Source organism: Macaca fascicularis, chromosome 16 (assembly GCF_037993035.2).
Source record: "Macaca fascicularis isolate 582-1 chromosome 16, T2T-MFA8v1.1".
NCBI classification, from domain to species: domain Eukaryota; kingdom Metazoa; phylum Chordata; class Mammalia; order Primates; family Cercopithecidae; genus Macaca; species Macaca fascicularis.
In genome coordinates this window covers 82,170,718-82,192,343 of record NC_088390.1, presented here as the reverse complement: position 1 = coordinate 82,192,343, position 21,626 = coordinate 82,170,718, and the positions used below count along the sequence as shown (strand labels likewise).

General features: G+C 49.6%; 2 protein-coding genes across 11 annotated transcripts in view; one reads left to right on the top strand and one right to left on the bottom strand.

Annotated features, from left to right (window-relative positions):
• UNK (unk zinc finger) overlaps window positions 1-1,972 on the bottom strand; it is a 43,278-nt gene extending 41,306 nt beyond the window's left edge. For all 9 annotated transcript variants that reach the window (XM_074020545.1, XM_005584986.5, XM_045376668.3 and 6 more), the window contains exon 1: window positions 1,821-1,972. Coding sequence is in view for 7 of the 9 variants with exons in the window: in XM_005584986.5 (XP_005585043.2) it covers window positions 1,821-1,924 (104 nt within the window). In the remaining 2 variants the exon portion in view is untranslated. The remainder of the gene's footprint in view (window positions 1-1,820) is intronic.
• Window positions 1,973-5,737: 3,765 nt separating this feature from the next.
• H3-3B (H3.3 histone B) lies at window positions 5,738-8,079 on the top strand. Of its 2 annotated transcripts, none has more exons than XM_005584981.4 (4): window positions 5,738-5,862; window positions 6,331-6,468; window positions 6,552-6,705; window positions 6,792-8,079. In XM_005584981.4, the coding sequence occupies exons 2-4, from the start codon at window positions 6,341-6,343 to the stop codon at window positions 6,918-6,920; spliced, it is 411 nt and encodes a 136-aa protein (XP_005585038.1). In that variant the 5' UTR covers window positions 5,738-5,862; window positions 6,331-6,340; the 3' UTR covers window positions 6,921-8,079. The 2 variants fall into 2 exon arrangements, with proteins under 2 accessions (XP_005585038.1, XP_045232604.1); XM_045376669.2 differs by having other exon boundaries at window positions 5,738-5,972.
• Window positions 8,080-21,626: the final 13,547 nt, after the last annotated feature.

The window sequence follows — 21,626 nt, the reverse complement described above, 5'->3', positions numbered from 1 at the left end:
TCTCGGCTCACTGCCACCTCCACCTCCCGGGTTCAAGCGATTCTCCTGCCTCAGCCTCCTGAGTAGCTGGGATTACAGGTGCCCACCAGCACACCCAGCTAATTTTTTGTATTTTTAGTAGAGATGGGGTTTCGCCATATTGGGCAGGCTGGTCTCGAACTCCTGACCTCCGGTGATCCGCCTCGGCCTCCCAAAATGCTGGGATTACAGGTGTGAGCTACCACACCCGGCCTGAAAGACAGGTTTTAAACAAATGAGCATCAAGAAGACAAAGACTCAGACACTGACATTTACTCAGCTGTTCACTAGTTTCACCTGTCAATTCCAAAATAAGAAAGTCTTTCTAATACAGATTTCATAGTATGCTCAATGACAACACAACACAGAAACACAAGTTGCTGAAACCAAGACTCTCATGACTCAAAATGTGTTTATTTTACTAAAAACAGTGATCTGAGCAACCAGAGAATATAAAGAAGTTCCAATTACGTGAAGTTTCCACCTTCGAAAATCAAGACTACACCATTCAACTAATCAGTAGTCTTTGAGCTAAAAACATCTCACCAAAATCAATGGAAAGACTGCGAAAGATCTCCAGTAAGAAAGGACCAGGAAAGCAATGTCCACATCAGAAAAGGAATGGTTAACCTGAGTCAGACTGTAGTCAAGAAGCTTAAATGATTCCAGCCAACAACATAGAATCCCACAAAGAAACCATACACTTCCTATAACCAATGTTCCCCAACCCCAGAACAGTTTCCCAAGGTCTTCTACATAGCAAGAGTTCCTCCTGTCTGGTTTGAGTTCTTTCTACTCCAACAGATGATTCTGTTCTTCGTTCACTGAACAACTTAAGAGCTGTTCAACCCCCCAGGTTCCAAAACCTCTCGCAGCTGGGGATCCTTTTAAAGATGCACATCGCTCAGAATTCTGCCCATGGGGAAGAGAGGCATTCAGAGCATCAGGGAAAATGGAAAGCAACATTTTGCTTAACACGAGAAACCGCCCCTTATTCATCTTTCTCCCACATCACCTAACTAGGGAATGCTTAATGTGACTTGAAGGAAATGAAGACAGCGACCTAAAAGCACACAGATGCAGACTTCCAGGAAGAGGTTTTCCCATCTTGCTGGACCCTGTAGTGTCGGTATTTGGGGGTCCCTCTAATGCCACATTTCTGCTGAGCCTGCAGACATACTCGGAACCCATCACCTTCGGGCTCCCAAACTCAGGCTCCGCACAGCCCGCGAGGGAAACGGTCATGGGCACGCACCGACACGTTTCCATCTTTGCATGTTTATCTACGTCGACTGGGAATTCAAGCAAGGGTGGCCCTCGTGGACAACCTACGAGCCTTAGGGACACAAAAGGCTTCCTGTGCAAATTGCATGGAATCTCCTGACAGGATTTCGCGGTAATGATCATTCATAGGTGGGTTCTGGGGCTGTGCCCCACGGAACTCGTCTTGGTTGTGTCTTGGACTTCTCACTGCCCCCCAAGGGAGCCTACTACTGTGGTTTTATGGTCTGAGGAACAGTTAGGCCTCGAAGGCCTGGCCTAGGGAGAGTGCACTCTGCATCCCGAGCTCCCGCCTTCCCCACTCAGCGGCCGGGACCGAGTTTCCCGCCCCACAGCCCGACCAGAGGTTGGTGGCAGTTGGAGGCAGTTGGGACCGGCCCCAGCAGGTTGGAACCGGTCTGGGCCGGGCCGGAGGAGGAAGGGGGGGAGGAAGAGGCCGCCTCGCGCTCTCCCTGCGCGCGTGACTCACGCTGGCCGCTGACGTCAGGCGTGCGCGCGCGGCGGGGGGGGGCTCTACGTACGTGTAGTGCTGCGGTTTCTCGGGCTGTGCCTGCAGCACCTGAGCGGTAGCGGCCGGGGGCGCCGAGGAAGCTGCGGAGCCGCCGGGCCCGGGGCCCTTCGACATGGTCTTGTCTTCCTGCCTCTTCGCCGCTCCCCTTTTATTATTCAGTCTGCGCGGTCCGCGCCGAGGACCCAGTACGCCTGCGCCGCGCCACGAGAACGTGAAGACCCCCCACACGGCAGCATGGGTTGCTGGGAGTTGTGGTTCTATGTCCGACTGGAATTTTACCGTCGGCAGAGGGTTGCTGGCAAAGCGCGGGACCACAATACCCAGGGATCCGTGCTGCTAGTGTCCCGGATGCTGAGGGCCTGCGACGGCTTCTGGGAATTGCAGTCCGGTCGCGTTTATCCTTCTTACCAGCGCGTTTTCAGTTTCAAAGGGAAGCCTCTCCATGAAACTGGAGCGCCTGGAGGAGAAGGGGGCCCAGAGCTAGGGAGGCCCTAGCGACTTCTGCGAAAGAGTTCCAAGTATAGTTTCACTGCCAACGGTGTCATAACTACTTTGCCTTTATACTTAGTACATCTTGGGTCGGTTCTAATGCCAGCTCAGAGCAGTGCCTCCAAGCAGGGCTTAAGAATCTGTATTGTCGGTTCTTAGTTCTGGGCCCTGTGCTGCAGGCACCTGCAATCCGACAGCAACCCCTTCATCCTTGCGGCGGGTCTAACCTGAGAGGGATTGAGAAAGCTTTGCTAAGGAGGAGAGTTCCCGCGCCTTTGCCGAGGCGCTTCATTTACCTTTACCAGCCTCGACACCTGGAACTCCACGACTTGTGTGCCTTCTCAGCCTGACACCTGGCCTGACCAACTTGCTTCCAGTACATTAAGGGCCAAGGACGAATTTAATCTCCGCCTAGAATAGTCTCTGAGGTACATTGACAAATTGCAGGCAACTTGTCAGTGTTGAGAAGCATCATAGTGTCCAGAGGAAAGGCCTGGGTTTGAGTAGGGCGTGCCCGTATTTATCCACTCTAGTTTTCTTCTCTGGACGTCAGCCTTTTTACTTGGGACATTATCTTTCCCATCTCTGCTTCCCACCAGTCAAGCAAAGTTCTTTACTTTGTAAAATAAGCCAGATGCCCCAGACCTAGGCATTTTTTTCTGTGAGTTTTAGAATGTTCTCATAGATATTTTAACAGTTATCATTTAACTTTTGTTTTTCATATTGAATCTATTTTAAATCCACTGGTTTTGATTTATATTTTCTTAGATGGGATTACATTAGCAAATGATTATCTCATTAAAGAAACACATTCCAAATAACCTTAGGGGTGAGGGGTGGTGGGGCTAATGGAAAATCGTTAACGTTTGAGTGACACATATTTTATTTAGCTCCAAGTTCCCTCACATCAGAAGCCACATTACAGAGTTGAGAAACTGGTATTTCCTAAATAGGCTAAATCGTTTAGCCACTAGGGGCGTTTGAAAATGAAAAATTACAAAAGGACAAATACAAGTTGTAGTATATTGCTTTAATCCTATGATTAAACGCAACTTAATTGGTTTATGTTAGCCTCAGAATACTCAAGTGTGATCTGACTGAGGAAATAGAGGTCACAGCACCAGATTTTAAATAATGGATGTATACCATGAGCTTTAGAATAAGGGTGTACTGGGAGAATTGGGAGATGATCTCATCCAAACTGCTTAATTGGCAAAAGAGGAAACCGAAACCCAGAGAAGCTAAGTAACCGCACAAAGTTACTCAGCAAGTTGGTAACAGAAGAGGAACTAGGACAGTAGCCTACAAGGCTACATCACATTTGCTGTTGGGTTCTGTTTGTTTTCTTTTTTTTCTGCTATTTTTTTCATTGCATAGAGGTTTTTGGTTCTTCCTCATTTCCTGTGTTGCTTTTCCTCCCTTGTACCAATTTGGAAAAAGTGAAACATACCTGTGTGACTACCAGGTAAGAGAGTCAGACTTTTTTTTTTTTTTTTTTTAAACGGAGTCTCACTCCATTGCCCAGGCTGGAGTGCAGAGGTGCAATCTCGGCTCACTGCAACCTCTGCCTCCCAGGTGCAAGCGATTCTCCTGCCTCAGCCTCTTGAGTAGCTGGGATTACAGGTGCATGCCACAACGCCCAGCTAATTTTTGTATTTTTAGTAAAGATGGGATTTCACTATGTCGGTCAGGCTGGTCTCGAACTCCTGACCTCATGATCCGCCCTCCTCAGCCTGCCAAGTGCTGGGATTACAGGCGTGAGCCACTGCACTCGGCCTCCTATTTCTACGAATCATACTTAAATGAATAAATGTAAATCCATACCTTTTTTCTCCGAGTGGCTTTAGTTTCTAATAATTAGCAAAGCTGGAAAGAAAATGACTGTCCCTCCACACGGAGGCATGGAAATGACATGATTCTGTGTAACCTAGAAAAATCGTGAAACACAGCCAGGCATGGTGGCTGAAGCCTGTAATCCCAGCACTTTGGGAGGCCGAGGAAGGCGGATCACAAGGTCAGGAGATGGAGACCATCCCGGCTAAAACGGTGAAACCCCGTCACTACTAAAAATACAAAAAATTAGCTGGGCGTGGTGGCGAGTGCCTGTAGTCCCAGTTGCTTGGGAGGCTGAGGCAGGAGAATGGCGTGAACCCGGGAGGTGGAGCTTGCAGTGAGCCGAGATTGCGCCACTGCACTCCAGCCTGGGCGACAGAGAGACTCTGTCTCAAAAAAAAAAAAAAGAAAAAGAAAAAGAAAAAAAAAATTAGTTGAAACCTATATATACCTGTTTCTGCTACTTTTTCTTTTAGTGGTTTGGAATATTTGTTGAACCAAGCATCAGAACTATAGAGTGGAGTAGAATGCCCAAGGCTGTATTTCAATTTTCTGGGCTTTGCTTGGCTAGTCTTAACCTTAAGCCTGCTATGGTATTTTATATACTTGAGGCAACTGAAGAACTGACTATTGCAGTCTACCCAAGACATTTACTTAGGCAAAGGTAGGGATTAGCATATTTACACATTTGTCATGTTTCTTCAGAAGTAATACCTGCCAGGATATGCTATTAAACAAAAGGGCACATATTTAGTTTAGTTATCTTTCGTTTATTCTTCATGGACATGCAAATACTATAGTAGGACTATTTCCTTTCTGGCTGTAGTCATTTCATTCAGTTGAAGTACATAATTCAAGTAACATGTTGCTTAAGTTACTTCTTGTTTAATCATTTGGAAATAACAAAATATTTTGTGACACCTTAAAAACATACGAAACAGTTCCTCTAATTTATTAACATGTTTATTTGTATCTGTTATTTACCCCTTCCCACCCCACCAAGGGACCTGCTTCTGGTTAAAAATGTATGTGCATGATATTTGAAATACTTGATAATATAACATGATTTACTGAATTCTAATTCTCACACTACGCACTTAACGACCAAAATATTATGAAAGGTAATCTAGGGAACACATTTTATTTTACATCGGAAAATATTTACAAAAAATTTGTTAAAGTAGCCTCTCTGCGTGCATAGCATTCGCTTGATGCCTGTAAAGTTTAGACTCCTGCTCATCCTGATAGAGACCAGTGCAATTCATTTGCATTGACTTTCTATTGCAGAGCTTTGGAACCAAGGGAAGGATCCAAACATAGCTCCATTTTATCCAATCAGAAGGGCCGCTCAGTGCTAAACTCTGATTCGTCCATTCCTCTTTGCATCCATCCAATCATTAGGCGACTTTAACAGCCAATCAGCGGCCTAGATATGCACCAATCATGGAACAGTGCCGAAGCACGGCCTTTGTGTCGGGGGATGTCAGCGCGTCGGCGAAAGCGCCCACCAATAAAAAAAGTCGTTGGTGTATGCAAATAAGGGTTCTATGACGCAGAGACGCAGCGTGAAGCGTGCCTATAAAAACGGAGGCGTCGAGGGGGCTTGGAGCGCAGAGCGGTTTGGTCGTTCGTTGGGCTTGTGTCCGTTCTTAGCTCGGCGATTGCGGCTGTTCCTCGGGCAGCGGAAGCGGCGCGGCGGTCGGAGAAGTGGCTTAAAACTTCGGCGTTGGGTAGGCGTTCCTGGGGTTGCCCGCGGCTGCAGGTTCTGCCAACCGTTGCCGCCGCGGGCCGCGGCCGTTGGGAGCCGAGCGGCGGGGGCTCTTCGGGCCGCTGGTGTCGGGTAGGGTATGGGGTCGGGAGGTTTCCCCTTGGGGCTTTGTTCCGGAACCGCGTCCCCGCCTTTTCCTGGCGGTGATTCAGAGGTCCCGACGCCGGATTCCGGGCAGTCGGGCCTCCGCCCGTCAAGGAAGGGAAGTGACTCCTCCCTGTACTCCCCCTCCCGGGGGAGGCTGCCGCTCCTTGCAGCCTGAGTCATTAGGGGAGGGGGAGGAGGTTGGCGGCCCTCGGCCATCTGCCGCCGCGAGGTGGGGCACGGGGAGGCGGGAGGCCCGGCGGAGGGGCCAGGGCCTGTTCCCCCGCAGCCCCGGGGTGCGGCCCGGGTGAGCGCGGCCGCCTTATCTTCGGGGCGTCTTTCTTAGGTGAAAGAAAATGGCCCGAACCAAGCAGACTGCTCGTAAATCCACCGGTGGGAAAGCGCCCCGCAAACAGCTGGCCACAAAAGCCGCCAGGAAAAGCGCTCCCTCTACCGGCGGGGTGAAGAAGCCTCATCGTTACAGGTAGGCCGGGCGGGGGAACAGTGGCCCGCCGGTGGACGGCTTTGTGCGGCGGCGTCTGCTCACCCCTCCCCTGCTCGCTGCAGGCCCGGGACCGTGGCGCTTCGAGAGATTCGCCGTTATCAGAAGTCGACCGAGCTGCTCATTCGGAAGCTGCCCTTCCAGAGGTTGGTGAGGGAGATCGCTCAGGATTTCAAAACCGACCTGAGGTTTCAGAGCGCGGCCATTGGTGCGCTGCAGGTAAGACAAAGGCCTGGAGTCGGGGGAGGGCTGGGCGGTTTCCGCTCCCCGAGGGGGATTAATAGTGTGGCTCTTGTCCTCAACAGGAGGCTAGTGAAGCATACCTGGTGGGTCTGTTCGAAGATACTAATCTGTGTGCCATCCACGCTAAGAGAGTCACCATCATGCCCAAAGACATCCAGTTGGCTCGCCGGATACGGGGAGAGAGAGCTTAAGTGAAAGCAGTTTTTATGGCGTTTTGTAGTAAATTCTGTAAAATACTTTGGTTTAATTTGTGACTTTTTTTGTAAGAAATTGTTTATAATATGTTGCATTTGTACTTAAGTCATTCCATCTTTCACTCAGGATGAATGCGAAAAGTGACTGTTCACAGACCTCAGTGATGTGAGCACTGTTGCTCAGGAGTGACAAGTTGCTAATATGCAGAAGGGATGGGTGATATTTCTTGCTTCTCATGATGCATGTTTCTGTATGTTAATGACTTGTTGGGTAGCTATTAAGGTACTAGAATTGATAAATGTGTACAGGGTCCTTTTGCAATAAAACTGGTTATGACTTGATCCAAGTGTTTAACAATTGGGGCTGTTAAGTCTGACCATACATCACTGTGATAGAATGTGGGCTTTTTCAAGGGTGAAGATACAAGTCTTAACCACAGTGTAACTTACAGTTTCCTTTAAAAAAAAAAAAAAAAAAAAGTAAACCTGGCAGCTATAGAATACACTATGTGCATTTATAATAGCTATTTTATATATTGTAGTGTCAACATTTTTAAATTAAATGTTTTACATTCACAAGTGGTGGGGAGTCTTGTCATTAAGGTGTGTGTAATTTAGAGTCCAGTTGGTTTTCTTCTGACTGCACTTGTTCTCATAGTAGTAAAATGCTATGCGCATTTATACCTTGCATAAGTCCTCATTCTACCACATGTTATCTAACCCTCTAGCTGATAATGCAAACACTAACTGGGGGATTTTATTTATAAGGGCTCTAGAAAAAAATACAAGTTATTCACACCAGCATCATCTATTAACTAATATTCTGAACTAGTTAGTGCAGCTTTTCATTGTGTTGTGTGGTTGGTCTCATAACTAGGTTGAGTTTTTCTCCTCTGCTAAGAGGAAACAGTACCGAAGTTCTTTTTCTTGTGGCATTTGTATTATAAAAACTTGCTGTGGGGGAGGAGCATAAAGCTCCAGCCCACTGAACCTCTGCCAATTAAGATGGTGTTGGGTTAGGTTACATCTGGTTACTGTCCTGGGAAAATCATTTTTATAGAGATGGCCTTCCAAGTGGTTTTAAAATTTATCTTATTGAAGTTTTTAGGTCAATTATGTATGTTGACTAAATTTACAAATAAACTTGTTTATCCAACTAAGTGTCCAAAACCTAAATTGAATGTGCTAAGTTTTCACATGTCCCATTATCTAGGTCCTTGTATACTAATGTTTTGAGCTTAGTTCATTTCAAGTGTTGCTTGGTAGACAAAGGAACCTTTTATTTACAAAGATACTGTAGAAAGCATGTGAACAGCTCTCTGCTTTATTAAGATGCCATAATATTGCCGTATTTGCAGTGTGGGTTAAGACAAACTATCAAGAAGCTTTTCCCCCCTTCCCGTTCCATAGCATAGAAGCCCGCAGGTGTAGAACTCACTCTTAAAACTTCAGTAGGAAGCCAGTTTTCTTGTGCAATGATGGCCACGAAAGCATAGTATTTGGATGTCAGCGAGACAGCATGAGAGCCAGCAGTCATCAAAGCATTCCTGTTTGAATCTAGCGACTGCTTAACGTTCTGCCGCATTAAAATTGCTTTCTCGAAAGTTTGGGTTAGTTTCAAATTTAAGAGTTTAGAGGGAAGGTAGAGTAGGTATCTTTCAAGTCGTGATGATGAGCTTCTATGAAAGAATGTAATGTAGTGACCCTCTTTTCTATAAGATTCATAATCAGTTCTGGAACAAGCACACTTAAATGGTTCCTCACAGTGTGTTTCAGAGTGAGATTAAGATCAGACGTTGGAATGTGCTATGCTCTGGAGTGTCTGGAAACAAGTACAGAAACCTGGCTATGGTGATGAGTTAGCTTCTGTTTACTACCTGTGACAACCCAAGTGAGTGACACTAGTGAACCTTCTCCCGTAGTCTGCAGGCTGGCATAGAAGGTTCTCGGATTATATTGGGCAGCTTGCAATCTGCCGAAGTAGCAACTTGCCTTTCCACACTTGGCTTGAGCGCTCAACCCAGAAGGCAAAGAGAGCTTTTGGTTGTAGGCAGCTGCCTGTATGGCATATCCCTCGGTAAGGGTAAAGGAGCAGAGGCAAAGGAGAAAAGCAGAAGTTGGAGCTGATGCAGGTATTCTATGCCCTTGATGGATGAGACTAAAATAAAATTTTTGAAGTTAAGATTTTCTCATTTTGTCGATGGTTTTCATTCGAATGATAATGTCTTTTAAAAAGTTTGGGGAAATGTCCACGAAGCACTCACTTCTGATTCAGCTGGGGCTGGGATGTGCGCATTCAATAATAAGCTCCCTATTGAGGTGACCTCAGTGACAGTTTCCCCGGGACAGTGCCAATCTGTGCCTGTTGGTGTATTTATTTTGAGGAGTCTGTTGCCAGGCTGGAGTACAGTGGCGCGATCTCGGCTCACTGCAACCCCCGCCTCCCAGGTTCAAGCGATTCTCCTGCCTGAGCATCCCGAGTAGCTGGGACTACAGGCAAACGCCACTACACCCAGCTAATTTTTGTATTAGTAGAGATGGGGTTTCACCATGTTGACCAGGATGGTCTCGATCTCTTGACCTCGTGATCCTCTCACCTCGGCCTCCCAAAGTGCTGGGATTACAGGCGTGAGCCACCGTGCCCGGCCAGTGTATTTACTTTTTAGAGACGGGGTCTCCCTATGTTGCCCAGGTTGGTCTCAAACTCGAGCTCCCAAAGTGCTAGGATTACAGGTGTGAGCCGCTAGGCCCGGCCTGAAGTGTATTTAATAGTGCCTCTGTTTACTGTCCTCTGTCCCAATTTGGCAAATTATGCAGTCGTTCTACCTACCCATAGCATGGTGACGTGAGGTGGGGACCCAGTGAATCTTGTGTAGGGACATGTCTCAGGAAAACAAGGTCAAATTGCTTACCCACCAATATTCTAATTATACCACCTTCAATCTGCAAATGGGACGTAATTTGTTTTGTCCCTTAAGCTTCAATCATCTGGCCCACATAGTCAGTTTGGGGATGAAGCAGGGCTGTTTGACGCAGCACCAGGGGTCCACAGTGTAACTACAAAATAGAGAAAAGGAGGGGTGAAGAGGAAGATGGGAGAAATAAAGGGCAACAAGTGTGGACCCGGCTTCTGACGTGCAACTTCATCATGAACAAGTGGTCTTCCAGCCACCTTGCCGAAGACACAGGCTAAGGGCTTCAGGACAAGTGGAGTGGCTTGGTTTTCAGAATTACTGGGGGCCAGAGTCCTGTCAGGACCTTGGGTAATTTTAGCACCTGGCCCACTGGTCCTGGCCTAGGGACCATCAGCCAAAGGGAAGAAGAGGCCCTGAATGGACTGCCTGGATTGGAAATTAACAGTTTCCCACTCATCAATTCACTGGATGATTCCCCAACAGCGGTCTCTGCTGCTCAGCTCCCCTTGCCTGGCTCCTTGCACGCACTGCCCGGTGTCAGGTGTCAGGGTGGGGTCTTGCAGCCCTGGGAAAACAGTCCCTTTCTCCTGAATCACCTTCAGGTAGGTCAGTAGAGGGAGGAACACCACGGAACACCCGTCAGCTGTCTGCAATTCAATCAGCAGGAAACAAGGGCTTGCCCTATGGTTTCTGCAAGATGGTCCTGGCCTGTGTTCAGATTCAGAGACTGAGGCCTATGGCCAGTCTAGCCCGCCATAGAGAAGCATCAGGTGAGGAGTTTTCACCCCTTCTGCAGTTGTCTTACAGGGGTGCTGTGGTCCACCAGGCATGAGATGCTTGAGCCCCTATCCTGGGCACTCTCTCCCCATCCCTTGGGGCGGGAGCATTTTAATCATCTTGCCAAAGGAATCGCAGCCCACCTCTCTCAGCCCCACCCCAGGCACTGATCAGTCCCACTGAGGCTGAGCTGGGTGCACCTTGCCCGGGCCCTCACAGCCTCTTCCCTCACCCCTATGGTGCTCCTGCCTGCTTCTGTGGGCATTCCTCAGGGAGATGCCCTGATCACAAGGATGTCACCAGCCTGGACCACTCTTATCAAGCTGGGCCTGGCTTCTGACCAGCAACTGCTGCACGAAAGCTGGCCTTCCAGCGTCCTCCTCCAAGGCAAGGCTAGAAGAAGGGGAGAAGGGGTAGGTCCCTGTCGGGTTGCCAACCCAAATTCTACGGCACCCTCAGAAGACTAAGGATGCCCTCTTCTTGGGCCGGGTGGCTGGCCTTTTCCCTCCCTGATCCCTTTGTCAGCAGGTCTGGGAAATGAGGGAGGCTGCAGGCCGAGGTGGGTGCAGCTGAGACAGCTCTGTGTTTATGCACAGAGGAGTTTGTACAAGGCCTCTATTGCGAGGGGCTGTGGTGTGAGAAGGGGCTGTGGAGTGAGAAGGGGCTGTGGTGTGAGAAGGGGCAGGGTACTCCTGCTCCCTGTGGTCCTGCTGATGGCCCAGCAGCCCCTGGCTATCAGTGATCCCACCAGACACTCTCCCTCCAAGCAAAGAGTCACAGAATTTCTCTGGGATGTGCCCCAGCAGGTCCTGGTGTCTTCATCTGAGCACTATGCCCAGTGGCCAGCAGGGGCCAGTCTTGCAGATCATGCACACCTGGGAGCAGCGCTTCTTAGCTGTCTCCCCAGCAGAGGTCTCTGCACGCGAGCCCAGCCTGCCTCCTACTTCATAACCCCTCCCCATGGAGAAAGCTAAGAGGTCCTACAGTCACCCCCTACTGGGAAAGCAAGAAGTGGGGGCTTCAGTGAGGCTGTAGCTCCTGGAGGAGCAGTAAGGCCATGTGTCATCTGGAAAAGGGTGCAGAGAGAGGGACACGGTGAGGCAGCCAGGGTCTGGGGCCTTCTCGCTGGCAGCTGCTAGCTCTTATCAGGAAGCCGCAGTTCTGGGGATACACACAGTGGGATGGAGGGTGGGCAGAAAGGGAGAGGTTCATCTCAGACATCACCAGTACCAGGGACGAGAGGGCTCCGGGGAAGGAGAGGGAGATGGGCTGCAGGCTTAGGGCAGGTGGCCTTTGCTGAGGGGTGTGTGAGGGATTGTGCCTGTCCCCATGGAGGTGGAACCTGGGCTTCGTTAAATCCCTATTCACGTACCACCTCCTACGTTGGCCACACTTTCCCTCCATAAGCTCCTCTCTGCCAGGCACTGAGCCATGGGGCCAAGCAGAGGGGTCAGGAGGGGTTTGGGTCCACAGCCCAGGCATCACGGCCCCCACAGGGCTCTCCCTCCCCAGTTCTGCACCTGCAGCTAGTCTCAATCCACCTGCCCACTGCCAGCGGCCTGAGGCGTGGGCAGCTGCAGTGCCAGCCAGCAGCTTTCCAGCCAGTGTGAGGCGCAAGAGGAGACAGCCTTGGCCCTAAGCCGTCAGCTGCACCTTGTAGGTCTGGACATGCTCCTTGGCCAGCAGCAGGGTGGTTGTCAACCTAGAGGGCGGAACTTCAGGGACAGAGTTGGGGCAGCAAACAGAGACAAGACCTGCAGCTGGGTTATCTGAGCAGGGGCATCTGAGACCGCAGGGGGACGAGAAGCTCCGGTGCTCCGAAGGCAGGGAATGAGTGTATCTGCCTCTGGAATCATGCCTGGCACATAGCAGAAGTTCCAGGAGTGACTGCTGACCAAACCAAACAGCCCCAGCAGCCCCCAAGCACAGCTGGCTGGATCTGCTTCCAGTATTGGCAAAGAATCAGTCTGGTTCCCAAAAGCTTTGGTTACTGGCCTGGTTTCCAAACCGAGAGTGTTTCGTGTAGTAACTGAGTCTGAGAGAGCAGCTGCCCCTCCTGTCCGTCACCAAGAGGCTGAGCTTTAACTCTTGACACTTTCGTAAGCAGAGGCCAGTAGAGCGAGGCTGCAGCAGTACAGGAAACAGGCTGAGAAAATGGGCTCAGGGGCTAGGCGAGGTGGCGCATGCCTGTAATCCCAACACTTTGGGAGGCTGAGGTGAGTGGATCACTTGAGGCTGCGAGTTTGAGACCCAGCTGACTAGCATGGCAAAACCCCATCTCTACTAAAAACTCAAAAATTAGCCAGGTGTGGTGGTGCATGCCCGTAATCCCAGCTACTTGGGAGGCTGAGAGAGGAGAATTGCTTGAACCCGGGAGGCGGAGGTTGAAGTGAGCTGAGATCACACCACTGCACTCCAGCCTGGGCAACAGAATGAGACTCCATCTCAAAAACAAAAACAGAAACCAAAAGAAACACACAAAAAAAACAACGGCTGGGCGCGGTGGCTCACGCCTGTAATCCCAGCACTCTGGGAGGCTAAGACGGGCGGATCACAAGGTCAGGAGATCAAGACCATCCTGGCTAACACGGTGAAACCCCGTCTCTACTAAAAATACAAAAAATTAGCCAGGCATGGTGGCGGGCACCTGTAGTCCCAGCTACTTGGGAGGCTGAGGCAGGAGAATGGTGTGAACCCGGGAGGTGGAGTTTGTAGTGAGCTGAGATCGCACCACTGCACTCCAGCCTAGGAGACAGAGCAAGACTCCGTCTCAAAAAGAAAAAAAAGAAGCTGGTAGTAAACAAGCAGTGCTGCCCCACAGGTGCATGCTGGTGAGATAACAACCCTGCGATCTGGGCTTACCATGGGCTCAATATTATTTTTTTTAAATTATTTATTTATTTATTTATTTATTTATTTATTTATTTTTTGAGACGGAGTCTCGCTCTGTCGCCCAGGCTGGAGTGCAGTGGCGCGATCTCGGCTCACTGCAAGCTCCGCCTCCCGGTTTCACGCCATTCTCCTGCCTCAGCCTCCCGAGTAGCTGGGACTACAGGCACCCACAACCGCGCCCGGCTAATTTTTTGTATTTTTAGTAGAGACGGGGTTTCACCGTGGTCTCGATCTCCTGACCTTGTGATCCGCCCGCCTCGGCCTCCCAAAGTGCTGGGATTACAGGCGTGAGCCACCGCGCCCGGCCTATTTTTTTTTTTTTTGAGACGGAGTCTCGCTCTGTAGCCCAGGCTGGAGTGCAGTGGCCAGATCTCAGCTCACTGCAAGCTCCGCCTCCCGGGTTCACGCCATTCTCCTGCCTCAGCCTCCCGAGTAGCTGGGACTACAGGCGCCTGCCACCTCGCCCGGCTAGTTTTTTGTATTTCTTAGTAGAGACGGGGTTTCACTGTGTTAGCCAGGATGGTCTCGATCTCCTGACCTCGTGATCCGCCCGTCTCGGCCTCCCAAAGTGCTGGGATTACAGGCTTGAGCCACCGCGCCCGGCCCGGGTCAATATTATTATCAATAGTCCAGACACTGTTATGAATATTATAGAAGGGCAAAGGGAGCCCAGATCAGGAAATAGCTTAACCCTCTAGAGGAAACAATAAAAAGAATCTCCCAGAAGGGGTGAGATGCTGAGCCATCTGCTGGGAGCAAGATGTCAGTCTCTGAAAACACTGGGAGCCGTGGACCTAAGTCCATCAGGGAATCAGGCTGTGACTGCAATGCAGAAGCCAGGGCTGCGTCAAGTGTATAGTTTTGTGAAACATAAACAAAGGTCAAGTTGAGCAAGGAGGGCCCAAGGATTTGGATTTTGTGTGGAAGGCAGACGCCAACTCTCATGGAGAAGAGGCATTTTGGAGTGCCTGTCCTCAGTGGTAGGCCAGGTCTTGCCATGGCCTGGACAAACATTGTTAGAGCTGGGTGCAGTGGCTTACCCGTGTAACCTCAGCAACTTGGGAGGCTGAGGTGGGAGGATTGCTTCAGCTCAGGAGTTGAAGGTTTCAGTGAGCTGTGAAGGTGACACTGCATGCCAGCCTGTGTGACAGAGCAAGACCCTGACAAAAATAAAAAATAAAAAAAACATGGCCGGGAGTGGTGGCTCACACCTGTAATCCCAGCACTTTGGGAGGCCAAGGCAGGCGGGTCACGAGGTCAGGAGTTCAAGACCAGCCTGGCCAACATAGTGAAACCCTGTCTCTACTAAAACTACAGAAATTAGCTAGGTGTGGTGGCATGTGCCTGTAATCCCAGCTACTTGGGAGGCTGAGGTAGGAGAATTGCTTGAACCTGGGAGACGGAGGTTGCAGTGAGCCAAGACCGCACCATTGCACTCCAGTCTGGGCAAGAGTGAGATTTCGTCTCAAAAAAAAAAACAAGGGCCAGGCGTGGTGGCTCATGCCTGTAATCCCAGCACTTTGGGAGGCTGAGGCGGGCAGATCACGAGGTCAGGAGATAGTGACCATCCTGGCTAACACGGTGAAACCCCATCTCTACTTAAAAAAATACAAAAAATTAGCCAGGGGTGGTGGCAGGCGCCTGTAGTCCCAGTTACTCGGGAGGCTGAGGCAAGAGAATGGAGTGAACCCAGGAGGCGGAACTTGCAGTGAGCCACGATGGCGCCACTGCACTCCAGCCTGGTCTAGGTCAGCAGACACCTGGCTGGCATGCACGGCATTCCCACCACTGGCTAGTGTGTCCCTGTGGTGGATATAACCCAGAATTCTATCCAGACGCCTCAGCCCTACCTGATAATCAGCAAGATACAAGCAAGTTTCTCAGCCAGCAGAGCACAGGACAAACCTCAGGGTGAAGCGTTTCTGTTACAGTGCACCTCCCCGCTAATCCTGAGACATCTGGCCAGGAAATGGGGGGAAGGTCAAAGGTCAAAGGAGACTTCACTCTGAACAAATTTCAGTAACACACTAGATGGGATTTTAAAAAAACAGTAAACACATTTCCCAAATAAAATCAATGTTTCAGAGTCCATCTTGAACAAACGGACATGCTTCCCCTTACGCCAAAGTTTTTTTTCCTTTTTTGAGATGAAATTTCACTCTGCAGCCCAGGGTGGAGTGCAGTGGTGCCATCTCGGCTCATCGCAGCCTCTGCCTCCCAGGTTCAAGTGATTGTTCTGCCTCAGCCTCCAGAGTAGCTGGGATTACAGGCGCATGCCACCACGCCTGGCTATTTTTTGTATTTTTAGTAGAGAGGGGGTTTCACCATGTTGGTCAGGCTGGTCTCAAACTCCTGACCTCAGGTGATCCACCTGCCTTGGCCTCCCAAAGTGCTGGCATTACAAGTTTGAGCCACTGCGCCAAGCCTAATTTCTGTTTTTTTTTTGAGACGGAGTCTCGCTCTGTCTTCCAGGCTGGAGTGCAGTGGCCGGATCTCAGCTCACTACAACCTCCGCCTCTCAGGTTCACGCCCTTCTCCCGCCTCAGCCTCCCCAGTAGCTGGGACTACAGGCGCCCGCCACCTCGCCCGGTTAGTTTTTTGTATTTTTTTAGTAGAGACGGGGTTTCACCGTGTTAGCCAGGATGGTCTCGATCTCCTGACCTCCCGGGTTCAAGCGATTCTCCTGCCTCAGCCTCCTGAGTAGCTGGGATTACAGGCGTGTGCCACCACACCAGGCTAATTTTGTACTTTTAGTAGAGATGGGGTTTCACCATGTTAACCAGGCTGGTCTCGAATTCCTGACCTCAGGTGATCCACCTGCCTCGGCCTCCCAAAGTGCTAGGAACACAGGCATGAGCCACCTCACCCAGTCTAAATCAAGGTTCTCCAAGAAAAACTAAAACAGGCTGGGTGTGGTGGCTCATGCTTATAATCCCAGCACTTTGGGAGGCCGAGGTGGGTGGATCACTTGATGTCAGGAGTTTGAGACCAGGCTGGCCAACAGAGCAAAACCCCGTTTCTACTAAAAATGCAAAAAAAATTAGCCGGGCATGGTGGCTCATACTTGTAGTGCTAGCTACTCGGGAGGCTGAGGCAGGAGACTCGCTTAAAGCCCAGGAGGTGGAGGTTGCAGTGAGCTGAGATCACGCCTTTGCACTCCAGCCTGGGTGTCTGAGACAGACTCTCAAAAAAAAAAAAAAAAAAAAAAAAAAAAGAGGCCGGGCGCAGTGGCTCACGCTTGTAATCCCAGCGCTTTGGGAGGCCGAGACGGGCAGATCATGAGGTCAGGAGATCGAGACCATCCTGGCTAACACGGTGAAACCCCGTTTCTACTAAAAATACAAAAAATTAGCCAGGCGCGGTGGCGGGTGCCTGTGGTCCCAGCTACTCGGGAGGCTGAGGCAGGAGAATGGCATGAACCCGGGAGGCGGAGCTTGTAGTGAGCCGAGGTCGAGATAGCGCCACTGCACTCCAGCCTGGGCTACAGAGTGAGACTCTGTTTCAAAAAAAAAAAAAAGAAAGAAAGAACAACTAAAACAACACAAAGGATGAAGATGGTCAAATGGTCATGCTGGCGGAGTGAGGTGGCTCATGCCTATAATCCCAGCACTTTGGCAGGCCGAGGCAGACGGATCACCTGAGGTTGGGAGGTTGAGACTAGCTTGGCCAACATGGCGAAACCCTGTCCCTACTAAAAATTCAAAAAATTAGTTGGGCGTAGTGGCACATGCCTGTAATCCCCGCTACTTGGGAGGCTGAGGCAGGAGAATCGCTTGAACTGGGAGGCAGAGGTTGCAGTGAGCCGAGATCATGCCACTGCACTCCAGCCTGGCAACAGAGCGAGACTCCATCTCAAAAAAAAAAAAAGTTATGTCAATTAAAATGAATCAATGGAAATAAAGATAAGGGTGTGGACTTCTAACTGGTCAGAATCCCTGCTCTCTCTTCTCTTATTCAGAAAGCTCTACTCAGAGCATTTATCACAGACAGAGGGGGTCAGATTTGTGACTGTCTGCCTCCCAATCAGACTGTGAGAGCCTGAGGCATTTATCTTTCTGGCCAATTGCATACAGGAGAGTACCATAATGCCTGTTGAATTAATAGACAACTGATAAGAATAGCAAACATTTATTCTGTGCGTACCAAGTGCCAGCTGCTGGGCTGGGCACTTTATGAAGATGATCTCATTCAGTTCCTTTTTTTTCTTTTTGAGACAGAGTCTCGCTCTGTCGCCCGGGTTGGAGTGCAGTGGCACGATTTCGGCTCACTGCAAGCTCTGCCTCCTGGGTTCATGTCATTCTCCTGCCTCAGCCTCCCAACTAGCTGAGACTACAGGCCCCCTCCACCATGTCCAGTTAATTTTTTGTATTTTTAGTAGAGACGGGGTTTCACCTTGTTAGCCAGGATGGTCTTGATCTCCCAACCTCGTGATCCGCCCGCCTCAGCCTCCCAAAGTGTTGGGATTACAGGCGTGAGCCACTGCTCCCGGCCCTCAGTTCCTTTTACAACAGCATATCTGGGAGCAATGTCCAGCCCCATTTGACACATAACAAACTGAGGCCTGGAAAGGTCGTATCATTTACCTGAGATCATATTATAGTAAGAGTGGAGATTAGGGTTCAACACTGTTAGATGTCAGAGGTGAGGTGAGTAAGAGGCATGGAGAAGGGGCTGCTTCGCTCACCTCTGCCCTGATAGAATGGGCCCTTGTAGGGAGGTATGGTTTGTGCATTTCATTCCATTTCAACCAGCCCAAGGGCCACTCATGGTATTTGTTTGTTGTTGGCAGTGCCAAAAAATGCTTTACTGAAGTGTGCTCAAAAGGAGCAGGTCATCCGATGAAATCTGGAATTGCCTGGGCTGGAGTGCAGTGGCGTGGTCTCGGCTCACTGCACCTGGACCTCTGGGCACAGGTGATCCTCCTGCCTCAGCCTCCCAAGTAGCTGGGACCACAGGCACACACCACCAAGCCTGACTACTTTTTGATTTTTTTTTTTTTTTTTTGAGATGGAGTCTCACTCTGTTGCCCAGACTGGAATGCAGTGGTGTGATCTCGGCTCACTGCAACCTCCGCCCCCTGGGTTCAAGCGATTCTCCCACCTCAGCCTTCTGAGTAGCTGGGATTACAGGCTTGTACCACCACACTGGGCTAATTTTTCTATTTTTAGTAAAGATGGGGTTTCACCATGTTGGCCAGGCTGGTCTTGAACTCCTGACCTCAAGTGATCCACCCGCCTCGGCCTCCCAAAGTACTGGGATTACAGGCATGAGCCACGGTGCCCGGATAATTTTTAATTTTTTTGTAGAGATGAGGTCTCTCTATGTTGCCCAGGCTGGTCTTGAACTCCTGGGCTCAAATCATTTGCCCACCTCAGCCTCCCAGTATTGGGATGACAGGCGTGAGCCACCACAGCTGGGCCCCATTGTTTTCTTAACAGCTTTTATTGAGATATGGTACATATACCATATAATTCACCCATTTAAAACATAAAATTCAACAGTTTAGGATATTCACAGGCATGTGCAACCATCACCACAGTCCATTTTAGAACATTTTCCTTACCACAGAGAAACCTGCCATCCTTTGGCTCTGACCCTGCTATTCCCTCAGACCTAAGCAACCACTAATTAACTTTCCATCTGTAGAGATTTGCCAATTCTGGATATACAACAGGTGGTCTTGTGTGACTGGCTTCCTTCACTCACCATAATATTTTCAAGGTTCATCCTTTTTTTTTTTTTTTTTTTTTTTGAGATGGAGTCTCACACTGTCATCTGAGCTGAAGTGTGATGGTGCGATCTCAGCTCACTGCAAGCTCCGCCTCCCGGGTTCAAGCGATTCTCCTGCCTCAGCCTCCCGAGTAGCTGCGACTACAGGCACCCGCTACCATGCCTGGCTAATTTTTTTCTTGAAGGCTTCATCCATGTTGTTATATGTATCAGTACTTAATTTCTTTTTATGGATTAGTATTTCTATTGTATATATACATCACTTTTTTGTTTTTTTCCGAGACCAAGTCTTGCTCTGTCACCTAGGCTGGAATGCAGTGATGAGATCTTGGTTCATTGCAAACTCCATCCCCGGGTTCAAGTGATTCTGGTGTCTCAGCTCCTGAGTAGCTGGCATTACACATGGGCACCACCATGCCTGGCTAATTTTCGTGTTTTTAGTGAGACGGGGTTTCACCATGTTGGCCAGGCTGGTCTAGTCCTAAACTCCTGCCCTCAAGTGATCTGCCCACCTCTTGGTCTCCCGAAGTCTGGGATCACAGGCGTGAACCACCACATCTGACCTGCGAGCATCTTTTCATGTGCTTATTGGCCATTTGTATTTATATTATTTGGAAAAAATGCCTCTTGAAATCATTTGCTTTTTTTTGTTTGTTTGTTTGTTTTCTTTGACACACGGTCTCACCTTCTGAATAGCTGGGACCACAGGTGTGTGCCACCCAACCTGGCTAATTTTTTTTTTTTATTTTTTTGGTAGCAGTGAGGTCTTCCCATGTTGCCCAGGTTGGTCTCAAACTCCAAGCCCCTTAGATACATATGATTTGCAAGTATTTTCTTCCATTCTGTGAGTTGTCTTTTCACTTTCTTGATGGTGTTCTCGTTAGGCCTCTGAGCCCGAGCTAAACCATCATATCCCCAGTGACCTGAACGTATACATCCAGATGGCCTGAAGCAACTGAATATCCACAAAAGAAGTGAAAATAGCCTTAGCTGATGACATTCCACCATTGTGATGTTTCTGCCCCACCCTAACTGATCAATGTACTTTGTAATCTCCCCCACTCTTAAGAAGGTTCTTTGTAATTCTCCCTACCCTTGAGAATGCACTTTGTGAGATCCACCCACTGCCCACAAAACATTGCTCCTAACTCCACTGCCTATCCCCAAACCTGTAAGAACTAATGATAATCCCACCACCCTTTGCTGACTCTCTTTTCGGACTCAGCCCGCCTGCGCCCAGGTGAAATAAACAGCCTTGTTGCTCACACAAAGCCTGTTTGGTGGTCTTTTCACAGGGACGTGTGTGAAGTTCTTTGTTGCAGAAAAGTATTTCACTTTGATGAAGTACAATTTATTTTTCTGTTGTCACTTGTGCTTTTGATGTCATATCTAAAAAACCATTGCCTGGCCAGCTGCGGTGGCTCATGCCTGTATCCCAGCACTTTGGGAGGCCGAGGCAGGCAAATCACTTGAGTCAGGAGTTCGAGAGCAGCCTGGCTAACATGGTGAAACCCCAGTCTCTACTAAAAATACAAAAAATTAGCCGGGCTTGGCGGCACGTGCCTGTAATCCCAGCTGCTTGGGAGGCTGAGACAGGAGAATTGCTTGAACCTGGGAGGCAGAGGTCACAGTAAGCTGAGATCGCGCCATTGCACTCTAGCTTGGGCAACAAGAGCGAAACTCCGTCTCAAAAACAAAAAACAAACAAACAAAAACATTGCCTAACCAATGTCACAAAGCTGTACCCCTGTTTTCTTCTAAAAGTTTTCAGAATTGCCCTGGAAATGCAGTTTCCCATTCTTTGGGCACACCCCTGAGCAGGCCCCAAGCTACATCCCAGGCCATAACTCCCCACACAACTCCCACCCGAACCCCAAGCAATCTGCTTACATTTCAGTCTTTCAGTTTCAAGGTTCCATGTAGGGTGGGCAGCTGTGGACAGGCATCAAGGCAGCAGTTGGGGTCGGCCTGCAGGTTTAGGATGCAGGCTAGCAAGAGAAGAGTGCTTGACTCTGGGAACAAGGCGACGCCTCTGAGACAAGGGCTTCTGGGTTGAAGAAGTGTCTGCTGGGGCCAAGAGCACAACCTACCTGGACAGCTGTGGCAGGTCCTTAAGGGAGGGGCTGGGCCCACTGCTGGCCACTGCCACCCTAGTCCAGTTCTCCACTGCTAGGAGCTGTTGTGTGTTACCTAGAAAAGGAGCTTGTAAAATTGACTCTCTGGTCACCACCAAACTTGTCTGTCTTTTTTTGTTGTTGTTGTCAGACGGAGTTTCACTCTTGTTGCCCAGGCCGGTGGGCAGTGGAGTGATCTCAGCTCACCGAAACCTCTGCCTCCCAGGTTCAGGTGAGTCTCCTGCCTCAGCCTCCCGAGTAGCTGGGACTACAGG